This window comes from Rhinopithecus roxellana, chromosome 4 (assembly GCF_007565055.1).
Source record: "Rhinopithecus roxellana isolate Shanxi Qingling chromosome 4, ASM756505v1, whole genome shotgun sequence".
NCBI classification, from domain to species: domain Eukaryota; kingdom Metazoa; phylum Chordata; class Mammalia; order Primates; family Cercopithecidae; genus Rhinopithecus; species Rhinopithecus roxellana.
The window spans coordinates 87,717,015-87,730,518 of NC_044552.1; the positions used below are offsets into that span (position 1 = coordinate 87,717,015).

The window sequence follows — 13,504 nt, forward strand, 5'->3', positions numbered from 1 at the left end:
AATTTAAAAACTATGATATTGTCTCATCTTGATCAGTGTTTGGAGAAGTGGAATGTTGAGTGTATAAGTTGGTTTAACTGTTGAGGACAGTTTGGCAGTAATTCTAAATGTGTACCACAGTTGACTGGACTGCAAAAATGCTCTTTGAAGAATAGTTTGCTATGGCAAGAGATTGGAAAGAACGTAGATGTCCAGCATATGAGTTCAGTTAAATTAATGATGAATTTCCATGTAATGGAATGTTTAGATGAGCAGTTTTCAGACTGACACACTGAATCGTAAGGGTACCTCAGTGTGTACTGTCTTCGATGATGCTCCATGGAGGGTGTGGAACATTCAAATTCTAGACTAAATCCTTTACTGTAGATTCAACTGGAGCAGTTCTTACCTGTTTTATTAGTGAGCTAAATAACCTCTCATTTGAAGATGTAACTCTACAGCTAAAAACAAAACAAAACACTTTTAAACCTCTCTAACGGGTTTCTTTAATAATAAGGGAAAATAGACCGGATGCGGTGACTCACACCTGTAATCCCAGCACTTTGGAGGCCAAAGTGGACAGATTCCCTGAGGTCAGGAGTTCGAGACCAGTCTGGCCAACATGGTGAAACCCTGTCTCTACTAAAAGTACAAAAACATTAGCCAGGTGTGTGCCTATAATCCCAGCTACGTGGGAGGCTGAGGCAGGAGAATTGCTTGAACCCCCTAGGGAGGTGGAGGTTGCAGTGAGCCGAGATCATGTCACTGCACTCTAGCTTGTGCAACAGAGTGAGACTCCATCTCAAAAAATAATAACAGTAATGGAGAATATTAATGATAAATCTGTTAATAAGCCTGAAAAAGCAGTTCACAAAATAATATATGTATGATTTTATATCATATATATGATCATATTTTGTTTAAAATACTTATTTTTTCCTGTGACATATATCATAGAAATACCTTTAGAAGGATAATGGGAATGGTGGACATTCTTTTCCCTTATTTTCTGTCAAGATATTGTTTTATTCTTGTGATGATAATAAAGATACTAATATAATTAAATTAAAATTATATACCTTATATAAAGTGTTTATGATTAATTTCTATTTGGAAGTGACTGGAATCATAATTTAACAGATGAAATAGTTTAAAATATGTAAACATATAAGGAAGGGTTATTTCATAATGCAGATAACCATTCCTCTAAATTGCTTGCTTTCTAAATAATTGCTGATTTAATTCAAGTATCATTGCCACTATAACTAGCAGCATTTTACTGTGCATGAAGCACTCTGCTAAACTGCTTTTTATGCATTAACTCAGTTGAGTAGATACTCTTACTCTGTATATTTTAGAGTTTAGGGAACCAAAACTTGCGTAAGTTATTAAGTTTTACAAGATCAGTTTTTGTTGTTGTTGTTGTTGAGAAGGAGTTTCGATCTTGTCGCCCAGACTGGAGTGCAGTGGCGTGTTCTTGGCTCATTGCAACCTCCACCTCCCAGTTAAGCAATTCTCCTGCCTCAGCCTCCGGAGTAGCCAGGATTACAGTCACCTGCCACCACACCCAGCAGTTTTTTGTATTTTTAGTAGAGACAGGTTTCACTGTGTTGGGCAGGCTAGTATCGAACTCCTGACCTCAGGTGATCCGCCCATCTCGGCCTCCCAAAGTGCTGGGAGTACAAGGCGTGAGCCACCGTGCCCAGCCACGATCAAATCTTTAAAAGGTGGTGTTGGCCGGGCGCGGTGGCTGCGTCTGTACTCCCAGCACTTTGGGAGGCCGAGGTGGGCAGATGACGAGGTCAGGAGATCGAGACCATCCTGGCTGACACGGGGAAACCCTGTCTCTACTGAAAATATAAAAAAAAATTAGCCGGGTGTGGTGGCGGGCGCCAGTATCCAAGCTACTCGGGAGGCTGAGGCAGGAGAATGGCGTGAACCCAGGAGGCAGAGCTTACATTGAGTGGAGATCATGCCACTGCACTCCAGCCTGGGTGACAAAGCAAGACTCCATCTCAAAAATAAATAAATAAAATAAAATAAAATAAAATAAAATAAAATAAAAGGTGGTGTGGCTGTTTGAATCCAGGCAGTCTGATTCCCAGAGTACTATTCCTGACTGCCATGCTATTACTCAGATTTATACAACAACTAAAGTATAGCTAAATAAGATACGGGTATTTACTGTTATATAAAAACCGTGAATGTTAATTTTATCTAACACTGTTGAAGGGAAATCCATTTTGTGTTGTGATATTTACGTTTCTTTTATTGGGTCTTTGCATATGTTTATACTTAGATCGCAGCTTTGTTTTAGTGAATTATTAAGTGAAAATTTTCTTTTCCTTTTTAGTTTGGCAATTCTATTATCAACACACCTCTAAAACGTCGTAAAGTGTTTTCTCCAGATTTAGTTAATCCTTTAGCTTTAAGCTGCCAAAGTTCCTTTGACAGTGTCATTTTAAACTGTCGAAGTATACGAGTAGGAACACTCTTCCGGCTGTTAATAGAGCCTGTAATTGTAAGTACATTCTTAAGCTCTTTACTATACCAGTTATAACATTAAAAATTCCATTGCTAAAGCTAATATATAATATTTTAAATTTGTAAATTAAAATATTTACTAGAATATCAAAATTAGTTCAAGATTTCATGTTGCTTTAAGAGTATATAAATAGTAGCTCCTCACCATTAAAATGAGTTAGAAAACCTTCCAATATGTTGTTTATTATCATGCCAGCTTAGTGCATGAAACTTTCAATGAGTTAGAAAACCTTCCAATATGTTACTGATTTAGTATCATACCAGCTAAGTGCATGAAAAGAATATATTGAAGAACTGTAGTGAGTGAATGAAGATTCCAGAAGCTTTGGGATCTGCTGGAAAAATGTATTACAGCATCAAGACTCCTAGAAATAGATTATTGTACTATAATGGCTGCCCAAAAGGCATTGTGCATTGTACTAGTTCATTGTCCACAATGCCCAAAGGACTTTGTGTACTTTATCTTACTCATCATACCTGTGTACTGACTATTCTGCCACCAATCCAAGTTTTTATTTTCTGTTTGAAATTTTAATATAATCTCCTTAACTAGTCTTCTTAGTCAGTCATCATTTTTCTCTCTAATGTATTCTAAACATTGTTGCTAGATTAATTGTACAGCACTGTATGTGTTCTGTAAGCCTTTATTTTATAATGTCTTAACTTGGTGTCCCTATGTGTTTCCAACTCTTCTTTCAAACTAATATTGTCCTTTTTACATAATTGTCCTAACATTGTCCTTTTTACATAAAGCACTTATCTTTAAGAGAACTTATTGCCGGGCATGGTGTCTCACGCCTGTAATCTCAGCACTTTGGGAGGCCAAGGCGGCTGGATCACGAGGTCAGGAGTTTGAGACCAGCCTGGCTAATATGCTGAAACCCCATCCCTACTAAAAATACAAAAATTAGCCTTGTGTGGTGGCATGTGCCTGTAGTCCCAGCTGCTCGGGAGGCTGAGGCAGGAGAATCGCTTGAACCTGGGAGGCGGAGGTTGCAGTGAGCCGAGATTGCGCCACTGCACTCCAGCCTGGGTGACAGATTGAGACTCTGTCTCAAAAAACAAAAAAAAAAAAAAAAAGAGAGAGAGAGAGAGAAATAATTATATCACAGCAGGAAAGTTGTAAGGTGTTTTATTATTTAATGTAATGAATAATAATGTGTTTCTTTTCTGTTAAAGTTTCTTCATGGTTCTAGAATACAATATGATCAAAAGAAAAAAATTATTTATAGGAGAAAATGAAATGTGAACCTGATTTCTTAGCAGACCACAGCTCTATGCAAATCCAGCAAATTTTTCTTTTCCATCAAAAACCTTAAGCTTCTCACAATTTACAAACTAACAGTTTCAGAAGTACCCTGGAGATTCAAAGCCAATTATATATACATTATCTACCCTTTATTGCCCAATAATATTGTAACATATGTCAGTGTTTTTAGGGATTTATGAAATTTGTATTTTGTTACAGCCCTCATACTGCAGACTGTCTTTCCTGGTTTCTGTCCATTAACAAAAATGTCACTCTGTGTCACTTTGTACCTCAAAAATTTTCAGGAGTGCCCTGTAACTTTTATGGTTTTCTCCCACATTAGCACTGTTATTTATAACTCTTCAGTGTGATGAGTAAGGTTTTGCTGGTGATTTAGACATTTAATTAGAAAGTTGCATATTTATTCTTAAAGCTATTTATGAAGAACTATATTAAAATTTGGGTGAATTTTTCTAATAGGTTATATTTGCTACAATGAAGAAAAACTTTGTAAATTTAGTTAAAAAAATAAAAGGCAGTATATGTAACATAAAATGTGTCAGTTTAAACATTATAATGCTAAATGAAATATTCCAGCCAAAAAATATAATGTGGAAATTTGCAGTGTGGTATTAACCTTACTTGTAGCATGAGATTTTTCACAAAGGGCGTTCTGCATTGAAGAATAATTAGTGGATCTGTATCTTCTACAGATAGTATAAATAAAAAGATGATTTGATATTTTCTTCTTTTTCTTGAACATAACCTCATTATGTTTTGTAGTGAAATGATTTATCTGCCAAGTTATGTTAATCTGAGAAACAGGTTTTAAATGTTTTACTATATTCAGTGTTTTATAAAATTCTACACTTGTTTATTATTAGATAATTTAATCATTTTAATTTGCTCAGTGATATAATTGGCGTTATTATTATTATTTTGAGACAGAGTCTCACTGTGTTGCCCAGGCTAGAGTGCAGTGGCGCCATCTCAGCTCACAGGAAGCTCTGTCTCCCGGGTTCATGCCGTTCTCCTGCCTCAGCCTCCTGAGTAGCTGGGACTACAGGCGCCGGCCACCATGCCCGGCTAATTTTTTGTAGTTTTAGTAGAGACGGGGTTTCACTGTGTTAGCCAGGATGGTCTCGATCTCCTGACCTCGTGATCCACCTGCCTCGGCCTCCCAAAGTGCTGGGATTACAGGTGTGAGCCACTGCACCCGGCCAATTGGCATTATTTAGAAGTATCTATTTTATTTAAAAGCAAGTGCTTGTTTAAGGAAGTAAAATGGCGTGTATTATTAGGAATACCACATATGCGCAAATACAAAGTAATCCCTCATTTTTCAAATGAGAATATATAAAATCAAGGTTTTCATTCAGTTTAAATTTAGAAACTTTCACAGTTAAATGAAATAGACCAATGTCCACTTTTATTTTCTTTCTTTCTTTTTTTTTTTTTGAGACTGAGTCTCACTGTTGTTGGCCCAGGCTGGAGTGCAGTGGTGCAATCTCAGCTCACTGCAGCCTCCACCTCTTGGGTTCCAGCAATTCTCCTACCCCAGCCTCTCAAGTAGCTGAGATTACAGGTGCCTGCCACCATGCCTGGCTAATTTTTGTATTTTTAGTAGAGATGGGGTTTCATCGTCTTGGCCAGGCTGGTGTTGAACTCCTGACCTCAGGTGATCCACCTGCCTTGGCCTCCCAAAGTGCTGGGATTACAGGTGTGAGCCACCACACCCAGCCCGGTGTCTACTTATAATATTAATATTTATGTGTGATTTACTTACATATTTCTAAATGACAAATATTTAGATATAACTTCCTTCAATTCCTTTATCTTATGCAACAATTTTATTTAAATGCATTATGTCAGCCAGGTGTGGTGGCTGTAATCCCAGCACTTTGGGAGGCTGAGGCAGGTGGATCACTTGAGGTCAGGAATTTGAGACCAGCCTAGTCAACATGGTCAAACCCCATCTCTACTAAGACTACAAAAATTAGCGGGGTGTGGTGGCGTGCACCGTAACCCCAGCGACTAGGGAGGCTGAGGCAGGAGAATCACTTGAACCCGGGAGGTGGAGGTTGCAGTGAGCCAAGATTGTGCCACTGCCTTCCAGCTTGGGTGACAGAGCGAGACTCATTCTCAGATAAATAAATGAATGAGTGAATGCTTTGTGTCGTCATTATTGACACTTTTTGAATCAGCTAACATTTTTCCAAAACATACAATGTCAACATCCATGTATGCTAGAATGTTTCGCAAGCTACAGTACTTTTTTTTTTTTTTTTTTTTTTTTTTTAAGTGATGAGGTCTCTCTTTGTTCCCCAGTTCAGTGCTGCAGTCATAACTAACTGTAACCTTGAACTCCTAGGCACAAGCAGTCCTTCCACCTCAGGCCCCAAGTAGTTGGGACTATAGGCACATGCCATCTATACCCGGCTCAGTTTTTCTTTTTTTGAGATGATGTCTCACTATTTTTGCCCAGGGTGGAGTGCAGTGGCACAATCTTGACTCATTGCAACCTCTGCCTCCCGGGTTCAAGCGATTCTCCTGCCTCAGCTTCCTGAGTAGCCGGGATTACAGGCATGCATTTCCATGCCTGGCTGATTTTTTATACTTTTAGTAGAGACGGGGTTTCAACATGTTGGCCAGGCTGGTCTCAAACTCCTGGGCTCAAGCGATCCTCCCAAAATGCTGGGATAACAGTTAAAAGCCACCATTCCCTGCCGGTACCCGTGCTTAATGTCCCCAAATAATGTGTTACTTCCCAGAGAAACCAGTTAACATACTCCTTTCAAACGCAATCTTTAGAGAGTATGTTTAGTGACATTCTAGACTTTGCAATTAATTATTGTAGTAATTGCTAAATTTATTTTATATTTCCTTTCTCTTTTTACGTTATAAAAATCTTCACACTGAAAAGTTGGAAGAATTTTGCAGTGAACTTTATATAACTCCCAGCTAAGTTCTACTATTAGCATTTTATTGTATTTGCTTTCCATATATCTATTCATCCCTGTATGTATTCATTTGTCTTGTTTTTTAATGCATTTCAAAATACTTGCCTCTTTTTTTGAATCTGTTAACTTCTGTAAAATAATTAATTCAGGATATGGTAGGCTTAATGTATCTTTTCCACATTGAAATAATTAGTTAGAAAATACCTTTTTGTAACCACCAGTAATAAATAATTCAGGCAAGGACCATCAATGGATGCAAAGACAATTAAGTGAATGTCAAACCCCCATGACGTGCAGTTTACCTGTATAACAAACCTGCACATGTACCCCTGAACCTAAAATAAAAGTTAGAAAAGAAAGAGTGATGGAAGGGATGTGGCAAGATGTTAACAGTTTAACAGTTAGTGAATTTAGGTAAGGAAAATTTAGGTGTTCATTATAATGTTATACCAACCTCTCTGGGATTTTAAGAGATAAACGAGTAATATAGGAAACATTCTAAGTACTTGAATAGAAAAGTGAAACCTGCCTTTCTTTGTAAGTCTAGAGCAATACTAATTCATCCTCTTTTTTAGTTTTGTTTAGATTTTATCAAGATACAGCTAGACGGTAAGCTATTTTATGTTTTTTTACTCACTAAAGCTTTCTTTACACCAAAGCACTTTACAGGAATAAAAGATTAAATAATATTCATAGAATTTATTAAGATGGTTAGTTGTTACATATATTTTCTTATCAAAGGGCATATATCTTGGTGTAAATTTAATTCAGAAATATCACAGAGTCCTAACTTTTTAGAAACCCCTTTTCATTTGGAAAAAATAAAAAAGCTTCTTTAAGGCAGTTATAAAGATTTTTTTTTATTACCCACAAGAGTAATGATGTGCAGAGCATAATAAATATGTACTTACGTTTAAACTTGTATTTCCTCACAATTTCCCCCATTCATGATATTACCCTCTTAAAAGTTATTTTTTTATTTCCATTTGTTTTCCTCCAGAACCAGACCATGATCCTGTAGAGATTATTTTAAATACCTCTGATCTAACTAAATGTGAATGGTGTAATGTCCGAAAATTACCCGTAGTGTTTCTTCAGGCAATTCCAGCAGTTTATCAAAAGCTGAGTATGCAACTGCAAATGAATAAGGAGGATAAAGTTTGGAATGATTGTAAAGGAATAAATAAATTAACAAGTAAGTTGTGTAAAACAGATTATAATAGGTAATTATAATAGATATTGTATTTACAATAGCTGTTGAATAGCAAAATGTGAATGCACTTTGACAGATGCCTTAGATGTATATTATCTGTAATTCTCCCAGCTACCTTGTGAAATAGATTATTACTTTCTCCATTTTACAGATGAGGAAAAACTCACAGAAAGTGGAAGGGCTGAAGATAAAACCCAGACTTACTCATTTAGAAAGTTTCTGAGTAGATTAAAACCCAAAAGATCTGCGCTCTTAACTAACACTGTAACCTGAGTAAACTAAAATTTTTTAACTGATAGGAATATTAAATGTAAATCAGCCATATAAATCTGGAAATCGTGAAACTTGGCCTGAATAGGAAGTTACTAAGTTCCTAAAATGGGCCTTAAGTCTTTATAATACATAGATGTGGTTCTCCAGGTTTTTTTCCTTCCTTTAACACTTAAAGCATGGCTTGACTGCTTAGAAGATAAACACATTTCAGCAATAATTGCTGCTTCAGCTTAATTATGAAAAAGTGTTAGCTACCAGTGAATCTGCAAGAGTTGGCACATTAGTGAAAAGATGTTTTGCAGTTAGATTCTCTTGAGATACTATCAGTTCACGTGGCAATTTTCTATTTGTGTTTGACAAAAATGTTAACTATTATATCTTTATAGATTTAGATTTATTAGATGAAGTAAATTAGTTACATCCGTGAATAGATTTGTTCTTGAACTGTTGTTAGAGTAATGTATTCTGGTTCCTTCCTTCTAATAACTTAAGCGAACTTGGCATGTAACACACACTGGTCTTTCCAATGATTGTTGTGTATCCACTGTATGTCAGACATTGTTGTGGACCTTTTTACTGGGATTTCTGATTATCTTCCCGGAAAGAATTAATAATTACTCCTTTAAAAGTATCTGTTTACTTTTGTTTTTTTTAGACTTATAGTTATATTTATTTCTTTTCAGATTTGGAAGAACAATATATAATTTTAATTTTTCAAAATGGCCTTGATCCTCGGGCAAATATGGTATTTGAAAGTATCATTAATGAAATTGGTATAAAGAATAACATTTCCAATTTTTTTGCGAAAATTCCCTTTGAAGAAGCTAATGGCAGACTTGTTGCCTGTACACGAACCTATGAAGAGAACATCAAAGGAAGTTGTGGGCAAAAGGAAAACAAAATTAAAACTGTAATTATGTTTTTTAATTTTAAAAATATTCTTAAATTATGGGTAGTTTTAAAGGAAAATATATTTTATTTTAATACTGTTCCTTTCAGTGTTAAATACTTTTAATTCTATTTCAGAATTACTTGCTTTCATGTGTGATTTGTAAACTATCTTGTGTCAAAACAGTGGTGGGTGGGTGACAAATAGTACTCGATACAGGTCTCAGAAGCATTTTTGGTTCCTCCACATTCTATCCTTATCTTTACTTTTCATCATCATTTTTTCTGTCATCCTTTTTTCTTTATACCCTACTTCCAACATATATATGCACACACCACTACTTTCAAATGGATTGGTTACCCTGTGTCTTAGGTTTGAAGAAATTGTGGTCCATGGTGTACATTTGTATGCAACATAGACATATATGAAAAATGAAGAATACATGCTATTTGATCTTTATTGTCAAAACATGTATCTAATACTAGAATAATTACTCATATAGCTAGGTAACTCTGAAGCCACCTGAAGCAAAGGTCACAATACTACTATAACACATAGTATAATGGTAAATAATACAAACATAATTTTAAAACATCTTAAGTTTATTTCCTATTACAGCAGCTTAGCTTTGCTGACCTAATTTATTGGGAACAAATCTCTCAAACTGCCTACAAACTTGGAAATATGGCTATCCGCAGCACAATCTTGGTGATAGTTGAGCAAGGACTCCCCAAAGAACTATAAATACAGTTAGTGAGTTGAGAAAAGAACAAAAGAAGGATGGGAAATGGTTCTCTTTCTTTTGCATAGTTGGCATGGGAGACAGTGCCAGAGGAAGAAAAGAGCAGCATAATGCAATTGGGATGGACTCAAACTTCAATGGAAGGTTCTTTCCTCTAAGGAACCCATTTCACTTAGCTTTATGGAGGGCTGAAACTCATTAGACTATGTTCCCTTAGCCTCTGCCCCTACATCTTATAGATTGCCTAGCCATTGAACTAAGAGGCAAAAACCACTTTGGTTTTTTAGAAAGGTTCTTTGAATGTTACCAGCATTATCTGATTTAATGTAGATAGTAGAGATCTTAGAGAAGTAAGATACTGAAAAATTACTGTTACATGAGTTGGGAGAGTATCACTATCTAGAAGCTACAGATAAAAAGAAAGTGGCCCCTAGTTTTGCCTGTTTCTTATTTTTAATTGTTAAATATCATGCATACTTTTTAGTTCCGTATTTTTAATCCTTTTGCATTGAAACACATTCTTGCCTTGTGCTTACCCTTTTTATTGAAACTTTTCCTAATTGACTGTAAATTGCTAATTTCCTTTACCAGGTATCATTTGAATCTAAAATACAGCTTAGAAGCAAACAAGAATTTCAGTTTTTTGATGAAGAAGAAGAAACTGGAGAAAACCACACCATCTTCATTGGCCCAGTAGAAAAGTGAGAGAATTATTTTATATTTGCAATGATCTTAAATGTCTTTCTCTGTTTTATTACATTTCAGTTGTGTATACATTTATATAGATTTGTTTATTTGCTTGCCTTCTAATTTTGTTACAGGTTGATAGTATATCCACCACCTCCAGCTAAGGGAGGCATCTCCGTTACTAATGAGGACCTGCACTGTCTAAATGAAGGAGAATTTTTAAATGATGTTATTATAGACTTTTATTTGAAGTAAGTTAATTTTCCACTGATCTTTTATTAAATCTTTAACATTCCGTTATATCCTATGTCTGTTTTCCAGAGTCAGGCTTTTTGAGTTTTAAATTCCATCTCTACCACTTACTGTGTGACATTTGGGGAGTTATTTAATCTGTTTCTGTCTTTGCACATTTTAAAAATGAGAATTCTGTCTAAAGAGTTGTGAAAATTGGGCCAGGGAGTTGACTTATGCCTATAATCCTGACACTTTGAGAGGTCAAGGTGGGAGGATCGCTTGAGCCCAAGAGTTCAGGACCAGCCTGGGAAACAAAGTGAGACTCTGTCTCCACAAAAAATTTAAAAATTAGCCAGACATATACCTATAATCCCAGCCACTTGGGAGGCTCAGGCAGGAAGATTACCTGAGCCGGGGAGTTCGAAGTTGCAGTGAGTCATGATGGTGCCACTGCACTCTAGCCTGGTCAACAAAGCAAAACCCTACCTCCACACCCACCCCCCAAAAACAGAAGTTGTGAGAATTAAATGAGATCGTACATATGAAGTAGTAGGAAAAATGCCTAGTACGGTGTTAGAAGTTTATGGTCTTTTAGGAAGCACAAATACGGAATTAAAACAATGATAGAAACATTAACATGGTGCAGACTTAGCAGTTGAGAGAATGCTTCATTATCTTTGGAGGTTGGGAGATGTGAGGGACCAGGAAGCTTTCCTGGAAGAACTTACATTATGACCCAATATATGTTATGACCCAACATACACATGTATACACCTGTGTGCAGTGTCTTTATACGTGTATCAATTTGTATGTTTTTACTGGTGTGTGATATAAAATGGACATGTATATGAAATAAAACAGAACTTAGCATCAGTATGCATAGTTCTCTGTAATATTTTCTAGTTTCTTATACTGTGTTTCGTTAAACAAAACAAAACTTTCAAAAATTGATGCTGGAATCTGCTGAATTGATTTTATAGCCTGTTGGTGGTTGCAGCTTAGTTTGGTGGGAAAACACATGTTGTTATAAAGAGCAAAGTTTTGATCAGTGAAATGATGCAATTGAATTTCTGTAAGACCATTTTGACAGGCATGACACTGTGGAAGTCTAGATGAGAGGTGATTTAAGGAAACAAGACAATTTAAGGAGCCTAATTAAGATATTTTAGTTAAAATGATGAGACGTTTTATGAGGTAGAATTGTTTAGTATATAGAATTAGTAGTACTCCAGGACTAATTAAGTGGATATTAAGGAGGAGAGAAAAGGGTGCCAGGTAGCTCCTCGTTTTCTGGCTCGAAAGACCTGCTAAATGATGTTGGCACTAAAGCAGTGAATGCAGAAGCAGAAGAGGCTTGGATGAGGAGGGTATAAGTTCCCTTTTAGATATCTGTGATATAACAAAAGGACAGTGCCAATCAGCAGTTTAGCAAATGGTTTTAGAGTTTGGTTGAGTTCTGACCAACAGAGATGGTAAGATGTTGTTTAATCGTGAGAATGAATGAAATTGCTTAGGTAGGGATGTAGAATGAGAAAAAGTATAAGGACAGATCCTGGAGATTAAATTTGAAAAGATAGACCGGGAATAAAAAGGCTCCCATGAATAATTTTCAAAGCTGTTCAAGAAGTAAGAAGAGAAATTGAAGGGAAGTGAGAGCTTTAAAGGAGATTATATTCAGTGTTAACAATATAGCAGAGATCAGGGCAGATAAGGGCTAATTTTGAGTTCACAATGACCCCAAGGTAATTAAGGTCAACTATGCACCCTGGACTTGCATCCCAGTCCCAGGGGTAGCAAGTTACCCCTGAACTCCATTGGAGATGGTATCAGTGGAGGCCTATTGGAGACCTCCCACCCCATCCATCAGTAACAGGGAGCCCTGTGTTATCAGTGGAGGTCTAGTAGAGAACATGTACTTTTAGTCCCACCTCACAATAGTGAGGTAACACCTACTACCCATTGGAGTGTGGTGCTAGAGGAAGTCTGCTAAAACACAAGAATGATATTGCTCTACATAGTTGCCAGCAAAAACAAAAACCATAATACTCAAAATGTCCAGATTTCAAAATGAAAATAATTTGCCTTACCCAGAATCAGGAAGATCTCAAACTGAATGAGAAAAGAAAGTCAATAGATATTAACACCAAGAAGACACAAATGTCAGAATTATTTGACAAAGATTTTAAAGTATCTGATACAGTTGGGGTTTGTGTCCCCACCTAAATCTCATGTCCATTTGTAATCCCCACTGTTGGAAGAGGGGCCTTGTGGGAGGTGATTGGATTCTGGGGGCAGATTTCCTCCTTGCTATCCTTGTTACAGTGAGTAAGTTCTCACAAGTTCTGGTTGTTTATAAAAGTGGGTAGCACCTCCCCCTTTGCTCTCTCTTACTCCTGCTCCGGCCGTGTAAGATGTACTTCCTTCCTCTTCACCTTCCCTCATGATTCCAAGTTTCCTGAGGCCGCCACAGCCATACTTCCTGTACAGCCTGTGGATCTGTGAGTCAATTAAACCTCTTTTCTTTATAAATTACCCAGTCTCAGGTAGTTCTTTTTGTTGTTGTTTATTTTATTTTTTTTGGAGATGGAGTCTCGCTCTGTCACCCAGTCTGCAGTGCAGTGGCGTGATCTCGGCACACTGCAGCCTTTGCCTTCTACATTCAAGCAGTCCTTCCACCTCAACCTTTCGAGTAGCTGGGATTATAGGCACTCACCACCACACCCAGCTAATTTCA

At 36.7% G+C, this 13,504-nt stretch overlaps 1 protein-coding gene across 10 annotated transcripts in view; it reads left to right on the forward strand.

Moving 5' to 3' along the window:
• Positions 1–13,504, forward strand: part of SENP6 (SUMO specific peptidase 6) — a 115,789-nt gene that overhangs the window by 67,665 nt on the left and 34,620 nt on the right. For all 10 annotated transcript variants that reach the window (XM_010372234.1, XM_010372233.2, XM_030928618.1 and 7 more), the window contains 6 exons: positions 2,333–2,500; positions 7,308–7,341; positions 7,733–7,927; positions 8,902–9,128; positions 10,441–10,550; positions 10,671–10,787. In XM_010372234.1, coding sequence (XP_010370536.1) covers positions 2,333–2,500; positions 7,308–7,341; positions 7,733–7,927; positions 8,902–9,128; positions 10,441–10,550; positions 10,671–10,787 — 851 coding nt within the window. The remainder of the gene's footprint in view (positions 1–2,332; positions 2,501–7,307; positions 7,342–7,732; positions 7,928–8,901; positions 9,129–10,440; positions 10,551–10,670; positions 10,788–13,504) is intronic.